Source organism: Coregonus clupeaformis, chromosome 27 (assembly GCF_020615455.1).
Source record: "Coregonus clupeaformis isolate EN_2021a chromosome 27, ASM2061545v1, whole genome shotgun sequence".
NCBI lineage: Eukaryota > Metazoa > Chordata > Actinopteri > Salmoniformes > Salmonidae > Coregonus > Coregonus clupeaformis.
In genome coordinates, this window is record NC_059218.1 from 1,785,491 (window position 1) to 1,800,172 (window position 14,682).

The 14,682-nt window shown below is 44.6% G+C and overlaps 1 protein-coding gene across 4 annotated transcripts in view; it reads left to right on the top strand.

The window, feature by feature from the left end:
• mef2ca (myocyte enhancer factor 2ca) overlaps window positions 1-7,214 on the top strand; it is a 28,432-nt gene extending 21,218 nt beyond the window's left edge. For 3 of the 4 annotated variants that reach the window (XM_041850594.2, XM_045207999.1, XM_045208000.1), the window contains 6 exons: window positions 4,318-4,461; window positions 4,562-4,814; window positions 4,958-5,136; window positions 5,447-5,576; window positions 5,710-5,845; window positions 5,991-7,214. In XM_041850594.2, the coding sequence (XP_041706528.1) occupies window positions 4,318-4,461; window positions 4,562-4,814; window positions 4,958-5,136; window positions 5,447-5,576; window positions 5,710-5,845; window positions 5,991-6,327 (1,179 nt within the window). In that variant the 3' untranslated portion in view covers window positions 6,328-7,214. The remainder of the gene's footprint in view (window positions 1-4,317; window positions 4,462-4,561; window positions 4,815-4,957; window positions 5,137-5,446; window positions 5,577-5,709; window positions 5,846-5,990) is intronic. The other variant, XM_045208001.1, reaches the window with a different exon arrangement.
• The last annotated feature ends 7,468 nt before the right edge of the window (window positions 7,215-14,682 follow it).

Consider the following 14,682-nt stretch of genomic DNA (forward strand, 5'->3'; position numbering starts at 1 on the left):
AACCCTGTAGCTGTAGAGCTATCTGCCTGACAGGAATGGAGCAGAAGAGAGTCTCCTTTGTCTGGGTTTCTTTCCCCAATAATGAGGGTGTGTGTGTGTGTGTGTGTGTGTGTGTGTGTGTGTGTGTGTGTGTGTGTGTGTGTGTGTGTGTGCGTGCGTGTTTGTGTGTAAAAGAGCTTGTTGGATTTGTTGCTCGTGGATCAGGATCATGGCTATATATAACGGAGAACTTCTGAAATCCTCACCCCCTTTTCTACTAACCCTATTTTGCTCCATTCTGTGGTGTGTGTGTGTGTGTGTGTGTGTGTGTTTGTGTCTGTCGCAGATTGAAAACAGCTGAAGCTCTCAGTGAGGTTCGTCAAAAAGAACTTACAAAACACACACACACAGTCCAAGTGGTAACTCCAGCTCTCTTTGTGTAGTCGATTCCTTCCTGTTAAATGCCTGGAAACTAGCAGCAGGCTAAAAATAGACCACTGCTGCTAAGAATAGCCTCTGTGGGATGTGCGTATGAGTGTATGTGCGTAAGAGTTGTGTGTGTGTGTGTGTGTCTTGGCGGGCTGGCAGACATGAGGAGGAAAATAAAGGGGTCGTGTAACTTGGTCCAAAAAACTTTAGATTTCACCTAATTTTAACACTGTCATAAAGAGCACATATCCAACTTCATAAAAAACACGTTTTCCCATCTCAAGAGTTTAAATAAAAAAATGACTACAGTAAGTACCTATTATGTGCCAAATAAAGTAACAGGGTTGACTGTAACAGGGTTGACCATTTCATCTTAAATATTGTTTGTTGTGTGCAACAGGGAGGGGCAATTGAATGGAAGCTTCACAATTTAAAAAAATTATCTTAAAACATTTTTAGCCTGTCTATCGTAAGAGGGTTGAAGTGTTATGCGCGACCCGCTCAGTTTTCCACCAGAAAATGGCCCAAAAAAGAGTAGAACCAGCTCACCTGCTTTTACACTATGATTTGACTATTAGATGTTAAATGTTTCTTTAAGAAAAAATATTTTAAAAGTAGTTTCACCATATTAAAATGAGGGTTCAGTTCACGTAACAGGGTTGACCTTAAACTGAGGGACAGATGTAAATGAATCACTAATCATGTGAAATAAATAATAATCTTCAGAAAGGACTTTGTCAAAGTACCAAAAATAATGAGGGCTTTACACGATGGTGAAAACCAGTGCAGTCAAAAACGTGATCTTCCTGTGTTTTATATATATTTCCACACTGTGAGGTTGGAATAATACAGTGAAATTGTGAAAATTATGATAATGCCCTTTTGATGCTGTTTGAAAAGACCGCCTGAAATTTCAGCCTGTTTTGGTGGGATTTAGTTGTGGCCTGGCTGGTGACATCACCAGGCGGTAAATTAGTTCAAAGGTCGTTATCAGTAAAACGGCACAATACGGTGCAGAGAATTCCATTTGGCTGCTGGGGGGCCAGGAGACCCCCAGCTCCGCTAAAACCATTGACAAATAAGTTCTGTTTTCAAGGGAAAGTTAAATAAATGTTATGAGTATTTGGTTTTAATATCATCACCTCTTTAACATAATTGTTCCATGCAAAACGTAGCTAGATCATCAGAGTTATACAGCCAGTAACTGCATGCTTTTCATGATCAGTACACATCAATTGATCATGTAATTTCAGATACGTGAGGGTAGCCTATCCATTTGGCATGTAACTAGCTAGCTAGCTAAGCAAACAAAATGTGTCATTTAACTTTCTTCATCAGAGATTGGGCTTTTGGAAAGCTCTTGACATCGGCAAGTCCTCGTCCTGGTAAAGTTGTCAGTCAGACTTCTGTCATCACCACTATAGATGGCAAGCAAATCAAACAATATTTGCATATGGCCATCTAGTTTATCCACTGAAAGTTAGCTTGTTAACTAGCTATTATTGACGAGATCTGTTATTAGCTAGCCAATTTGAGAGGTATCATCAGGCTACCCTCACATATCTGAAATTACATGATCAATTGATGTTTACTGATCACGAAAAGCATGCAGTTACTTGCTGTATAACGTTGATGATCTAGCTAAGTTTTGCATGGAACAATCGGAAATGTGTAGTTCTGACTATGCTCTTCAAGAGGTGATGATGTTACAACCAAATAGTTAACATTTATTTAACAATCCCTTGAAAACAGCATGCAGCAGGCAAATAGACCAATAAGAAAGAGAGTTCCAAACCTCTCTGTCACTAACAGCTTGTTTTCAGTTTTCCCCTCCCCACTAAGACCACTCCCAGGCAGTCCTAGCAAAATTCTTGCTTGATAAATTGCTCTTTTTGCTTTTTGATCATTTTAATTTAAAATAAGTAAGTTACTTAATTGTTATCCAGAAATGATTTTATGTTGAGATAAAAACGGCTGCATTGGACCTTTAAGTGGGTTCAAATATTCCTAGAAGTTACAGAGGGTGCATGAAACATAAAAATGCTCATATTAAAAATCTGATTTATTTAGTGATTTCTGTGTGTGTGTGTGTGCGTGCGTGTGTGTGTGAGTGTGTGGTAGAAATGTCCGCCTGTTGGGGTAAGAGAGGTGAGATGTTGTGAGAGTTGCACGTCATGTTCCCTGGCACACGAAGAGCTGCCTTGCACTCTGTGCCCTTGTAATTATGGCACATGCCATAATTGATATGGAAGTGGTTAGGAGACCAGACCACCCATAGGGGAGGAAGAACAACAGGGAGTTGAGGTGGAGGTGTAGACAGTTTAGGGTGGTTTGGAATGGAGATAGGGTGTTCAGTGGTCTCTCTCTCTCTCTCTCTCTCTCTCTCTCTCTCTCTCTCTCTCTCTCTCTCTCTCTCTCTCTCTCTCTCTCTCTCTCTCTCCTCTCCCTCTCCCTCTCTCTCCCTCTCCCTCTCCCTCTCCCTCTCCCTCTCCCTCTCCCTCTCCCTCTCCCTCTCCCTCTCCCTCTCCCTCTCCCTCTCCCTCTCCCTCTCCCTCTCTCTCTCTCTCTCGCGCTCACTTTGACTTTATATCCTTCACTCCACCCCCCCCTCTCTCCTTCTCTTCTCTCTCCCTCTTTCTCTTCTCTCTCAGCTGTCTTCCCCTCTGAGCACCTATAGTCAGCTGTCCACTCAACCACCTACTGCCTTCACCTCTCACCACGCACACAAACACAAATACGCACCTCTCTCACCACACACACATGCTGCTCTCAAGGTTACACATTGCGGGCTGTGTATGCCAGGGCTCTGTGTAGAGCCGCAGTATGGAGAGTCATGTATTCTGAAATACAGAGTACGAGTTCTTCACTTTCTTACTTTTCACATGTGTACTGTCATTTCATTATTGTCTGGCTGATATGTTTTTCGTCAGTCATGGACATAGATAGTGTGTGATTGTGGGGTGGAGAGGCGAGAGAGGTGTGGGGGGAGAGAGTAACAGAAGGGAAGAGAGGGGTGGGGGTAGGGAGTGGGCATGAGAGAGACAGAGAGAAGGGGTAGTGGGGGTGAGAGGGACGGGGAGTGTGGGGACTGGGGTCGAGGGGTGCTCTGGCTGCCACAGAGGCAATAAATAGCCATCTACGGCCATCCCTCAGGCGCAGAGCTGTGATTGGCTGAAGCTGGGCTCGGCCACTCCCCCTCCCCGTGTTGGCCAGTGACAGGTGGGCATGACTGGGCAATATTGTGCTGGGCCTGCCACAGGTTGTGTGTTGCGTGTGTGTGTGTGTGTGTGTGTGTGTGTGTGTGTGTGTGTGTGTGTGTGTGTGTGTGTGTGTGTGTGTGTGTGTGTGTGTGTGTGTGTGTGTGTGTGTGTGTGTGTGTGAGATAGCTGTAGTGGTCTAGTGATAGGCCAGTGCTAGGCTGTAAAGTGCTGAGACACGACAAAGTTGAGACAAACTGCATACAGTACATATACATGAACACACACACAGACACACACTAGGGGAAAGCATCACAGCTCCATCGACATTATCAGCAGTGATAAGAGAGGCCTACTCTTTCCACTCTACTCTCTCTCTCCCCCCTCTTTTCTCCTCTCATCTCTCCAAATCACTGCCTACCACCCTCTCACTCTATTTCCTTAACAAACAATTATAATTTTTTCTCTGTCACTTTGTCTACTCTCCCTCTCTTCTCCTCTCATACTGTATTTCAATGAGAGTATGTATCTGTCAAGTGTTATAGCGTCTCTTGGTGGTAGTCAAGGGGACTGCAACGCTTCAGGGATCTAGAATAACTGTTGTGATTTAATCACTGACAATTATTTTGTAACAGTAGCGTTAATAGACTCTCAAGCAATTTGCAGACTATCATTAACTTTTGTTTTCTCTCTCTCTCTCACTCTCACTCAGACTCTGCGAAAGAAGGGTCTAAATGGCTTTGACAGTCCCGACATCGAGGCAGACGACTCTGCTGGTCAGAGCCCTGAGTCAGAGGACAAATACCGCAAGATCAACGACGACATCGACCTCATGATCAGCAGACAGAGACTCTGTGTAAGTACTAACTGGACTTGTGTGTGTGTGTGTGTGTGTTTCAGTCTTACCACTTCTCCATTTGCCTTGCTAACCCTGTCTTCTCTCTGTCTCTGTCCAGCAGGCTCTCCCCCCCTCTAACTATGACATGATTGGCTCCATCCAGGGCCAAAATAACAGCGGACTACTCTACTCTCAACCTGGGGCGGGGGGGTCCTTAGGAAACCACAATCTGCTGCCCCTCTCACACACACACACTGGCCTGCAGAGGAACAGCATGTCGCCTGGACTCCAACACACACACCGACCCCTCAGCGCTGGAAATGCAGGAGGGATGATGGGTTCAGAGCTGTCTAACACGGTCTCTAACGCTGGTGAGTTAACTATCGCGATGCACCTAAATATTTCACGGTGTGATGTCTTGTGCATTAACCGTGCTTTTCATCATGTTATGATTCCTATTAAACCTAGGTAAAACAAGAAAAACTGACAGTATTCTCCTCTGTCTGTCTCCTAGGTAATGGTAGCTATGGTAACCACCGCAACTCTCCGGGGCTTCTGTCTCCTGGATGCGTGGCCAAAGGCATGCAGGCCAAGACTCCACCCCAGATGGCCTCCATGACCCTGAGTGGTAACCGCAAGCCAGACCTCCGTACGCTGCTGCCCCCTGGCAACAAAAACAACGTGCCCTCCGTTGTGAGTAATCTCCTCTTTCTCCATCTCTATCTCTCGTCCTCTCGCCTCTCAGACAGATGTCAAACACTTACCTGACCCCTCTTGAACAGTTCTTCACACTGTACACTCAGACACTAATATGAGTTGTATTGCTTTTCAATGCTGCCAGTGCGAGGACTTTGACATGATGCTGGTGAGTAGTGTGACATCACACTACTAGACAACATGTGGAAAGTTACACAGATTATCTGTTTGTATGTCTAGAATGAAATGGAGATCCACATACTTCTACCTATAAGTGTGCTAATGTTTGTTTATTGTTTTTTTCCAGAACCAGAGAATAAACCACTCCCAGTCAGCCCAGTCTTTGGCTACTCCTGTGGTCTCCATAACAACACCTACTCTGCCCGGGCAGGTTATAGGAGGGTACCCCTCTGCCCTCTCCACCTCCTATGGCACAGGTATGCACTCCTCCTCTCCTCTCTTCCTCCTCCCCTCCTCCTCCTCTCAAAATCACTGCACCACATTAGGAATAGGAAGCCATTTTCGATTTGCCCAAGGTTTGTAACCTTTCTCCCCACTCCCCCTGTGTAGAGTACTCTCTGGGTGACCTGAGCTCTCTGTCAGGGTTTGGAGGGAACGGCTCTGGATCACTTCACCTGGGATCAGTAACAGGCTGGCAGCAACAACAGCTACAGAACATGCAGCACTCAGCACTAGGACACATGGGGTGAGGGTGTGTGTGTGTGTGTCGCTGTGTGTCTCTGTGTGTCTCTGTGTGTGTTTGTGTCTGTGTGTCTTTTTCTCGGTGTGTGCTTGTGTTTGTGTATTTCTTCTCCCTCTTTCTAATCACTATCTCTCCTCTCCTCCAATAGAAACCTTTGTCAGAACTCCAACCTCAACCTCCAGAATGCCCATCAGAACCTTCACATCAAGTCAGAGCCCGCCTCCCCGCCCAGAGATCGAGGCATCGGATTTGTCAGCGGAGGGATGGGGGCCGTGTCCCAGGGCTACCCAACAAATCTGGGCCCAGCAGAAGCAGGGCGGTCTCCTGGCAACAGCCTATCCAGCTGTGGGAGCTCATACGACGGCAGCGACCGCGAGGATCACCGCGGAAATGACAACTTCCTGCTGCGCCCGATGTCCAATCAGGAGGAGCGCCATAGCCCGTCCGTCAAACGCATGCGCCTATCAGAAGGCTGGGCTACATGATAAGGCCCGCCCCTGATTCACAGAGGGGGAGGGGCTTGTGTAGAGTTACCTTTAGTGTTACTATGACTATTATTAATCCAGTGTCCAAAATGGTACCCTATTCCCTACATAGTGCTCTTGCCAAAAGTAGTGCACTTTATAGGGAATATGGTGTGATTTCAGATTTGGCCTATATTCTTCTTGTGCAGAGTGAGAGTGTTCCACTATAACAGGGACATTATATACAGGAGTGTGTGGGGGGGTTATAACAGTGACATAGACTGTGTCTGAAATGGCACCCTATTTCCCATGTAGTGCACTACCTTTGGCCAAAAGTAGTGCACTACATGGGAAATAGGGAGTTACTTGAGACAGCAGTGACATACAGGAGTGAGGGTTGATATGGTGTGGGGGAGTCAGTGTTGGAGGGTGGGTGCAGCGTTGCTTGTGTTGTGTGTTTGTGAGGGAGGGAATACCTAAATTAATATGTACACTATGTAAACTAACTAAGAAAGGTTGAAGATGTCTGGTACTCTGTATGGCCAAGCTACTGGTGAGTTCAGTAATGTACTAGGAGACACAAGGACAGGCACTGAGGAGTGGACACGTCATGGTGTGTTTGTGTGTGTGTACGTGTGTGTATGTGTGTGTGTGTGTATGAATGAGTGTCTACATGTGTGAATGTGTGCACACTGGTGTGTGTGTGTGTGTGTGTGTACTATGTACTACCTAGGCCTAGTCTGCAGATGGCTGACTAGCAGACAGATAGTGTGAGTGTTCACTACAACTCATGCATGTTGCAGGTTCAACGTATTAATGTATATAACGAGGGAGGATAGGTAGAGAAAGAGAGAGAACGAGAAAGGGACAGACTGATAGAGGAAGGAAGAAAGAGAGAGATGGAGGGAAGGAGAAATGGATAAACAGAGGGGGGAGAAAGATGGAAAGAAAAGAGAAAGAAAGGAAGAGAGCGATAGAGGGAGAAAGAGACAGAGAAAGAGGACAGTGATAGGGGGAGAAAGAGACAGAGAAAGAGGACAGTTATAGGGGGAGAAAGAGACAGAGAAAGAGGACAGTGATGGGGGAGAGAAGAAGGAAGAGGACAGTGATAGGGGGAGAGAAGAAGGAAGAGGACAGTGATAGGGGGAGAGAAGAAGGAAGAGTGGGAGAAAGACATTATGCAAAAGGTTGCACAGAGCTGGAAAAATAGAATAAGAAGTCATTCTAATATTCCAATTCTACGGCTGGAACCCTGGACAACTAGAATATCTCACTTGATGTGAAGAAGTTTAGGAATCGTAGTTCAATTCAGTCAAAATAATTTTTAAGAGCCATATGCTAACAAATATAATCTGAGTCGTATACACTACAGTGTTACTCATCCAGATGTACAATACAGTTTGTGTTATGTAAGAAATGCTTTGTTTAGTCGATTGAGCCAGTGTGTGTGTGTGAGTGTGAGTGAAAGAGTGAGTGAAAGAGTGAGTGAGAGAGTGAGTGAGTGAGTGAGTGAGTGAGTGAGTGAGTGAGTGAGTGAGTGAGTGAGTGAGTGAGTGAGTGTGTGAGTGAGTGTGTGAGTGTGTGAGTGAGTGATAGCCTAGCCTGTTTTAGCATGCAGAGAGGCAAAGCCACGGGGAGGAAGGGGTGTGAGTTTAGACAAACAGAACTCCTAAAGCCATATTATAAGATGGGAAGTCGATGCTTTGCTGCACATACCAGTGGTTTCTCTTTATAGTCTCATGTCATGTCATTTTGAAAAAGTATATTCCTACCTAATTCTATAAAATCATTTTAAGAATATTTTGTAAAAACGTCTGTGACATTAAGGATGCCTATAGTTCTCTAAAGTATATTTAAAATAATGACAACATTGTTAAAATATAGATAAAACCTTTCTTCTCAGTGGGGGATTATTATGTAGCTATGTGCAGGTGCACATATTTTCTATCGATCTCAAACATTCAGGGAAATGTTTCGTTAAAGCTTCTCAACCTGCCACCGATGTTAGCATGTTAGCCTGGTTACAGATTCTTTAGGAAAGGTTGCTTCGACACCCAGATTAAACATACTCCTGGACTAAAAAGCTAAATGGAGAATCTCCATTGAAAGTGTGTGATAATCCAGGAATAGGCTAAATCGGGGTCTGGGAGATCTAATCTAAGGCTGCAGAGTCAATGTATAGACAGAGCAATTGCTGAACGGCTGCCTCTCCTCCCTTCAGACAGTTTTATATGATGTCAGATATTATTACTAAAAAGACAGGAAACCCATCTAGAAGCACAACTTCTGACTTTGAAAGTCACATTTGTTCCATTTTGCCAGGTTGCAATACAATACAATACTGATTGATGTCAGTAGACTACAAGAGGGCAGAGCCCCACAATGGGTTATAGACTAACCAACAGCCTGATGCTATCCCACTCACCTAACTCATCAGAGCTAATGTTTTCATTTTATTTTATTTTTCTTCGTTATTAGATTTATTTGTCTGTACTGCTAAAATCTGCAATTTACCTGTACCTCAAATGTACTCCACACATTTTCATAGCATGTTGGTTTGAGTGGGATTCTGAGAATGTTGTATAAATTGATTAAATCAATAGGTCTACTCCATGCAATATCCACTTCAATTATATAATGTTAATGTTTTGTGACAGAATTAGGACTTTACATCTCAATAAGGTAATTCTATATCTGAGTTAGGGTCCCTGGATGATTTGGCTATAAGGCCCTATGTTGGATTCTGTTCTTTAAATTAACTTTATAACACTACTAACCACATGGCAGTGGGTAGTGCACTCAGAGAGTGTGTGTCATTAGGCCTCCTAATCCAGACATGAGACGTCTTTTTGAGGTGAATGTTTGGATGCTACAAGGCTCCAAGCGGCAGAAGCAGGCCTTTGTCGCCACTTGAAGACAAAATGTTTCTCACCGAAGGAAGGGAGCTAACGTCTGTACTACTCGGCCAACGGAAATAAACATATATGTTCCAGCACAGGCAATTAAATTAAATGGTATTTGTATTTTGCAGACAAACTCAGTAAATATACAGGCTCTTTACTTTTAAACACGTCTCTGTGTGGTTTGTTTGACTCCCATGACTCCTGTTTCTGTTCCTCCACTATCACCACGTTTTCTCTCTCTCTCTCTCACTTCACTCCTACTTTTAGTTACTTATTTGTTTGACTTGTGGTGAAAGGTAAACTAAGGGCAAAACATTTTTCTAATACTTTATCAGTGTGTCATAAACCTCTCATGTCAAGTGAAACTGGTTCAACCACTAACACAAGGCTAAATGTTTTCTCCTGTCTAGAGAAGGATAGGACAAAACTTTAGATCAAGTTTTGTTTTATATACTGGAAGACTCTGTTTTAGCCTAAATTACATAGGGTGGAGATCAGAGGAGGCTGGTGGGAGGAGCTATAGGAGTACAGGCTGATTGTAATGGCTGGAATGGATTAAATGGAACCGCATCAAACATATTGAAACCATGTTTGACTCCGTTCCATTTAAACCATTCCAGCCATTACAATGAGCCCAACCTCCTATAGCTCCTCCCACCAGCCTCCTCTGGTAGAGATAGAGGTTTGAAACCAATCTGAAGAGATGTGTGTGACAATCTGTCCTGTCTGGTTCTTGGTATACACTGAGTGTACAAAACATTGCTCTTTCCATGACATAGACTGACCAGGTGAATCCATTATCCCTTATTGATGTCACTTCAGTCAGCGTAGATGAAGGGGAGGTGACAGGTTAAAGAAGGATTTTTAAGCCTTGAGACACTTAGACATGGATTGTGTACGTGTGCCATTCGGAGGGTGAATGGGCAAGACAAAATATTTAAGTGCCTTTGAACGGTGTATGGTAGTAGCTGCCAGGGGCACATGTTTGTGTCAAGAATTAAAACGCTGCTGGGTTTTTCATGGTCAACCGTTTCACACCACAAAAGATTACAACCAAACACTTAATCAAGTATAAAGATTCCAGATGGTTAGTGTATGATACATTACTGCATTTTCAATATATTCCACAGATTAAACATGCTTAGAGAGAAGGATAGTATGGAGTCTCCTGCTCCCAGCTGTCAGTCTATGAGTGATTGGTCAATGGACGCACCTGAAAACTTAAAAGGAGGAGTTTGTCTCCCTGATCTATGGTAAGAGCATGGAAACAGTAGCCTGGAATCCAAACTGAATGGTTCTGTTTCACTATTGTATGTTTCAAATTGTTTGGTGCAATGATTATTTTTTAAACACTTGCTTATTTTGTTTTCATTGTATAGTGTGTTTTTAGTTGATGCATAGTGTTTCTAAAAAGAGGAAGATGGAATTTTCTGATGAGATTTCTATACTGAAGAAGATCATCTATAAACTGGAGCAGGAGAACTCTGAGCTGAAGAAAGGATACCTAGAGGTGATGCAAGGAGAAGGTCAGTATCACAATGACTTCACAGAGTTATGAGTCTCAGGTTATTACTAAGTCTAATAAGTCACATCTCCTCTTGTGCCTGTCCTCCAATTTGTCTTTCTCAGGCTGGGTTGAGGTACCAGCTTTGGGTCAGCCCATTCATCCTGGAATGCTGTATGTCTGTCGCTCCGAGTCCTTCAGACCAGGTATCTGCAGAATCTGCAGAACAATATCTTGCACTGCGTTTCCTGACATCAAAGGCATTTTCACATTAGACTATCAAATATCAACCCATATTGAATCTACCCTGTGTGACCATTATCTGACTGTCTTTCAGGGATTTTATAATAAAGAAATGTCTGACTTGATCTCTTCTCCTCAGAATCCTTGTGGGCCTCAGACTCTGTAGTGTATGGGAAAATATCACTGCCGATTCCAACCACTGAGACCCAGGTAACAGAGACAGACTCTCTGCAGGAGAGGTTCATAGCTCTGACACTGGATCAGCCAGTATCTAAACCATGCACTCCTGTATGATGTGAATCCTTGCAGCTATTTGACTTTGCACTATAAGAGAACCACGAGACTGGATCTGCAGACTCCCTCCCTTTTAGAGAAGCAGATTCATCCTGAAGTGATTCAGCAGCAAACAGCCACACATGCAGTCATTGCTGTGACATACGGAGCTCAGGCCTTCCTTGTCCTTAAGGGTTTCTCATCTCGGAAGAGAAGGGAATTAGTGAAAATGCTGAAGAACATGATTCCAACTTGTTCAGCAGAGGACGGAGCTCCAGAGCTACTGGTACCTGAACATCCCAAAAACTATTTCCCTGGTCGCTACTTCGCTTACTATGGAGATCTTGAGGCAGAGAAAGTGGTCAGGGGTTACAGACAGATAGTAGACCTTTGGAAGTCCCTCCCTGAGCAGCTGGTGCCCAGTGGAGAGAAGGCTGGTCCTCTGAAAGTTTAGCTCTGCCCTCTGAAGAACCAACACCCTAAAGCAGCCTGCGTTAGGAAGATCAGTGAAAACCTGCAGTCCAGGATAGAGAGACAGCTGGAAGACTGCAGAGCAGTGACTAGATGACGAACAGGCTGAGCTGGAGTTCCTTGAAAGTCTTCCCTATGACCTCAAGTCTAGGAAGTTGTCCTCAGACCAATGATCCAGACACAGGCATTGTGGTGTGTTTTACTTTCACATCTCTGGGTGAAACAGACCTGTGTCTCTCGTCCCTGACACAGTATCTTCAATAGCTACAGAAACAAACACAGACCAGGCCCGCGCACCTCTACCAGAACACTCAACTACCGTGGTTCAAGTCTGAGGAGAACAAGAACAGAGTAGGAAAATTATCACAATCATTCAGGTCTTAAATGGTTCTTACCGAGGCCAGACAAAACTGGAAACTCAAGTTCACTGCAGGCTCCATCCCAGATGATTCGACTCCTGGAGCCTCCATCTGTCTCTACCAGGGAGGTAGGTTAGTGGACTCTGACTATGAGCCTTTGTCAAAACCTGACCATGTTCAGATAACAGACAGACAGCCGAGCAGCATCACTCTGATTTTACCACCGTCAAAGACTGGACGCACTGACAGGCTCAGAGTGGAGTACAGACCTGTCAGAACTGATCTATTTCCCTGTGTAGGGAAGTGGAGATACTTGTAGACCAGAGATAATGGGGAAGACTGTGTGATATCAGGCCTGGAGAGAGACATGCAGTTCCAGTTCAGACATGTAGCAGTGGACAGGGTAGGAGTTGGTGAGTTCAGTGACATCACTGTAACAGAGACTGTGTCAGGGTCTGGGCCTGGGCATCCCATAGTCCTGTCAGCAGACAGAAACTCAGACAGTCTGTCCTGGTGTAGCCAAGCGGGGGCTGTAGAGGCTGCAGAGGGACGTCCTGTGCTCTGCTACAGACTGGAGGACAGATAGGAAGGACAGGAGGAGTAGGCCTCACTGCTAACAGACGGGGATGAGTGTGTTGGCTCCCTAACCACACACACATCCTGCAGAGTCCAAGTGTGTGCCATCTATGGTGAGGGAGACCCAGCGAGGAAACAGTAATTCCTCATACAGGTACAGTGCAGTTATGTTGGGAAAACAGTTATGTTGTTAATAACACAGATGGAATCATGCCCCAGTTCCAGTTTGTACGGATCTAGTTCAAAGTGGTTCAAAGCCAAAAGACACATTTCCATTTTCTGCAAATAAAGTTATTATTTTAGCTACACAGGGAGATTTGTACATCTTAATGTACTTGACATTTGATATGACAGACATTAACAGAGAGGGCTATTTCTGACATTGATAACATTTCCCAACATTTCTTTTGTCTTTACTCTCAACAGCTGATGTGACTCTGGACCATCATACAGCTCACTATAGTTTGATATTGTCTGATGATGGGAGGATAGTGAAACAAGGAGATGAGACGAGTGTCCCTGATAATCCACAGAGATTTAATAAGAATCAGGGGTGTCCTAGCCAAAGATGGCTTCTACTCTGGACGACACCTCTGGCAGGTGGATGTGAATAAACTCTGGTTGTAGGAGTGGCCAGAGAGTCTGCTCAAAGGAAAGATATCGGAACTTACTCGCCAGAACAGGTTTACTGGTGTCTAGAATGTTTTTTTGACTCCAGTCTTTACGACCCCATTACTGGCTGTACTGGAGTGTTGGGTGTGTGTGGAGGTTGAGGAGAGGTGGGTCTCCTTTTACAATGCTGAGTCCAGGGCTCACATCTACACTTTCACTGACTTCACTGAGAGAGAGAGAAGATCTACCCCTTTTGAAGTTAATGGAGAAGGCTTTGTGATCCAGAAGCTGAGATAAAGCCTGGCAACTGGAGGGCTACTGGGTTCACATCCTCAAGACATTCCCCTACTGTTGAGCCCTTGGGCAAGGCCCTTAACCCCAAAACAATGCTTTCCATCCAGGGGAGATACACTGCAGCTTGACCCAGTGCTCGTCTCAACTGAACGGAGCAGAAGACACATTTCTCTTGTTCGCTGTAACATATGGACAATAAAGTTGTAATTATTCTAAAATATAATATTAAGGTAAAATGGACCCAAATTCGAACACAGGAAGCTAAACTTGAGGGTGCTTTCTATTTGGTAAACCTGTGTGCTCTCTCCAGCCAATCACCATCGTCAACAGATAAATTAAGTGCTGTGGAAAAACTAAACCCAGAAACAGGACAGTGGAAATCAGTGGTCTAAACCTTTAAAATTGTAACGATAATTGTACAAGTTTGCAACTGTTATTGAGAAAATAAAACATCTGAATGTAAACTCTTGGGACTGGAACTGAGTTTCACTCCAATGTCAAGCCTGTCAGAGGAAACTTTTGCCCAATCCCATTTCAACATAGGGGATGGTTCTCATTCTGCCCAGCAGATGGAGACAAAACCTTAGGAACAGTACCCTACTGCAGGTACTGGAAGATTAGTACATACTAAGACTGATCATCATTGAGGATCTACCAGCTTGTGTAACTGCTGTAGTTCATACAAGGGCACATCACCTATTTGGCAGGAGAGGGAAAAAGAGTATTCATATGGGGTCATTTCATAACTCTCTACCTCCTCCCCATCTCTCTTCTCCCTCCATCTCTCTCCCTCTTCTCCCCCTCTGAGTGAAGCGTTGGCACCAATGAACCCATTTATGACCAGGCCTAGTTCCTCCAGCCAAGTCAAACAGCCTCCCAGTGCTTTAATCATGGCCTAAAAAGCTAACCTCTTGCCCGACCCCACCTTGCCCCTGCATCCTCCCCCGGATCCCACCACCCTTATCCCCAAACCCACCTATCCCACCATCACACCTACTCCTATCCCCTGCACAGATGCTGCATTCAGAACCAAGTTGTGTTTCCCGTAAGCAAAACTCTCACTGGTTTCTCTGTGTCGTGTTCATACACTCAGCGTTCTTGAACAAGAACACAGTTATCCAGACTCTCTCCATCACACACA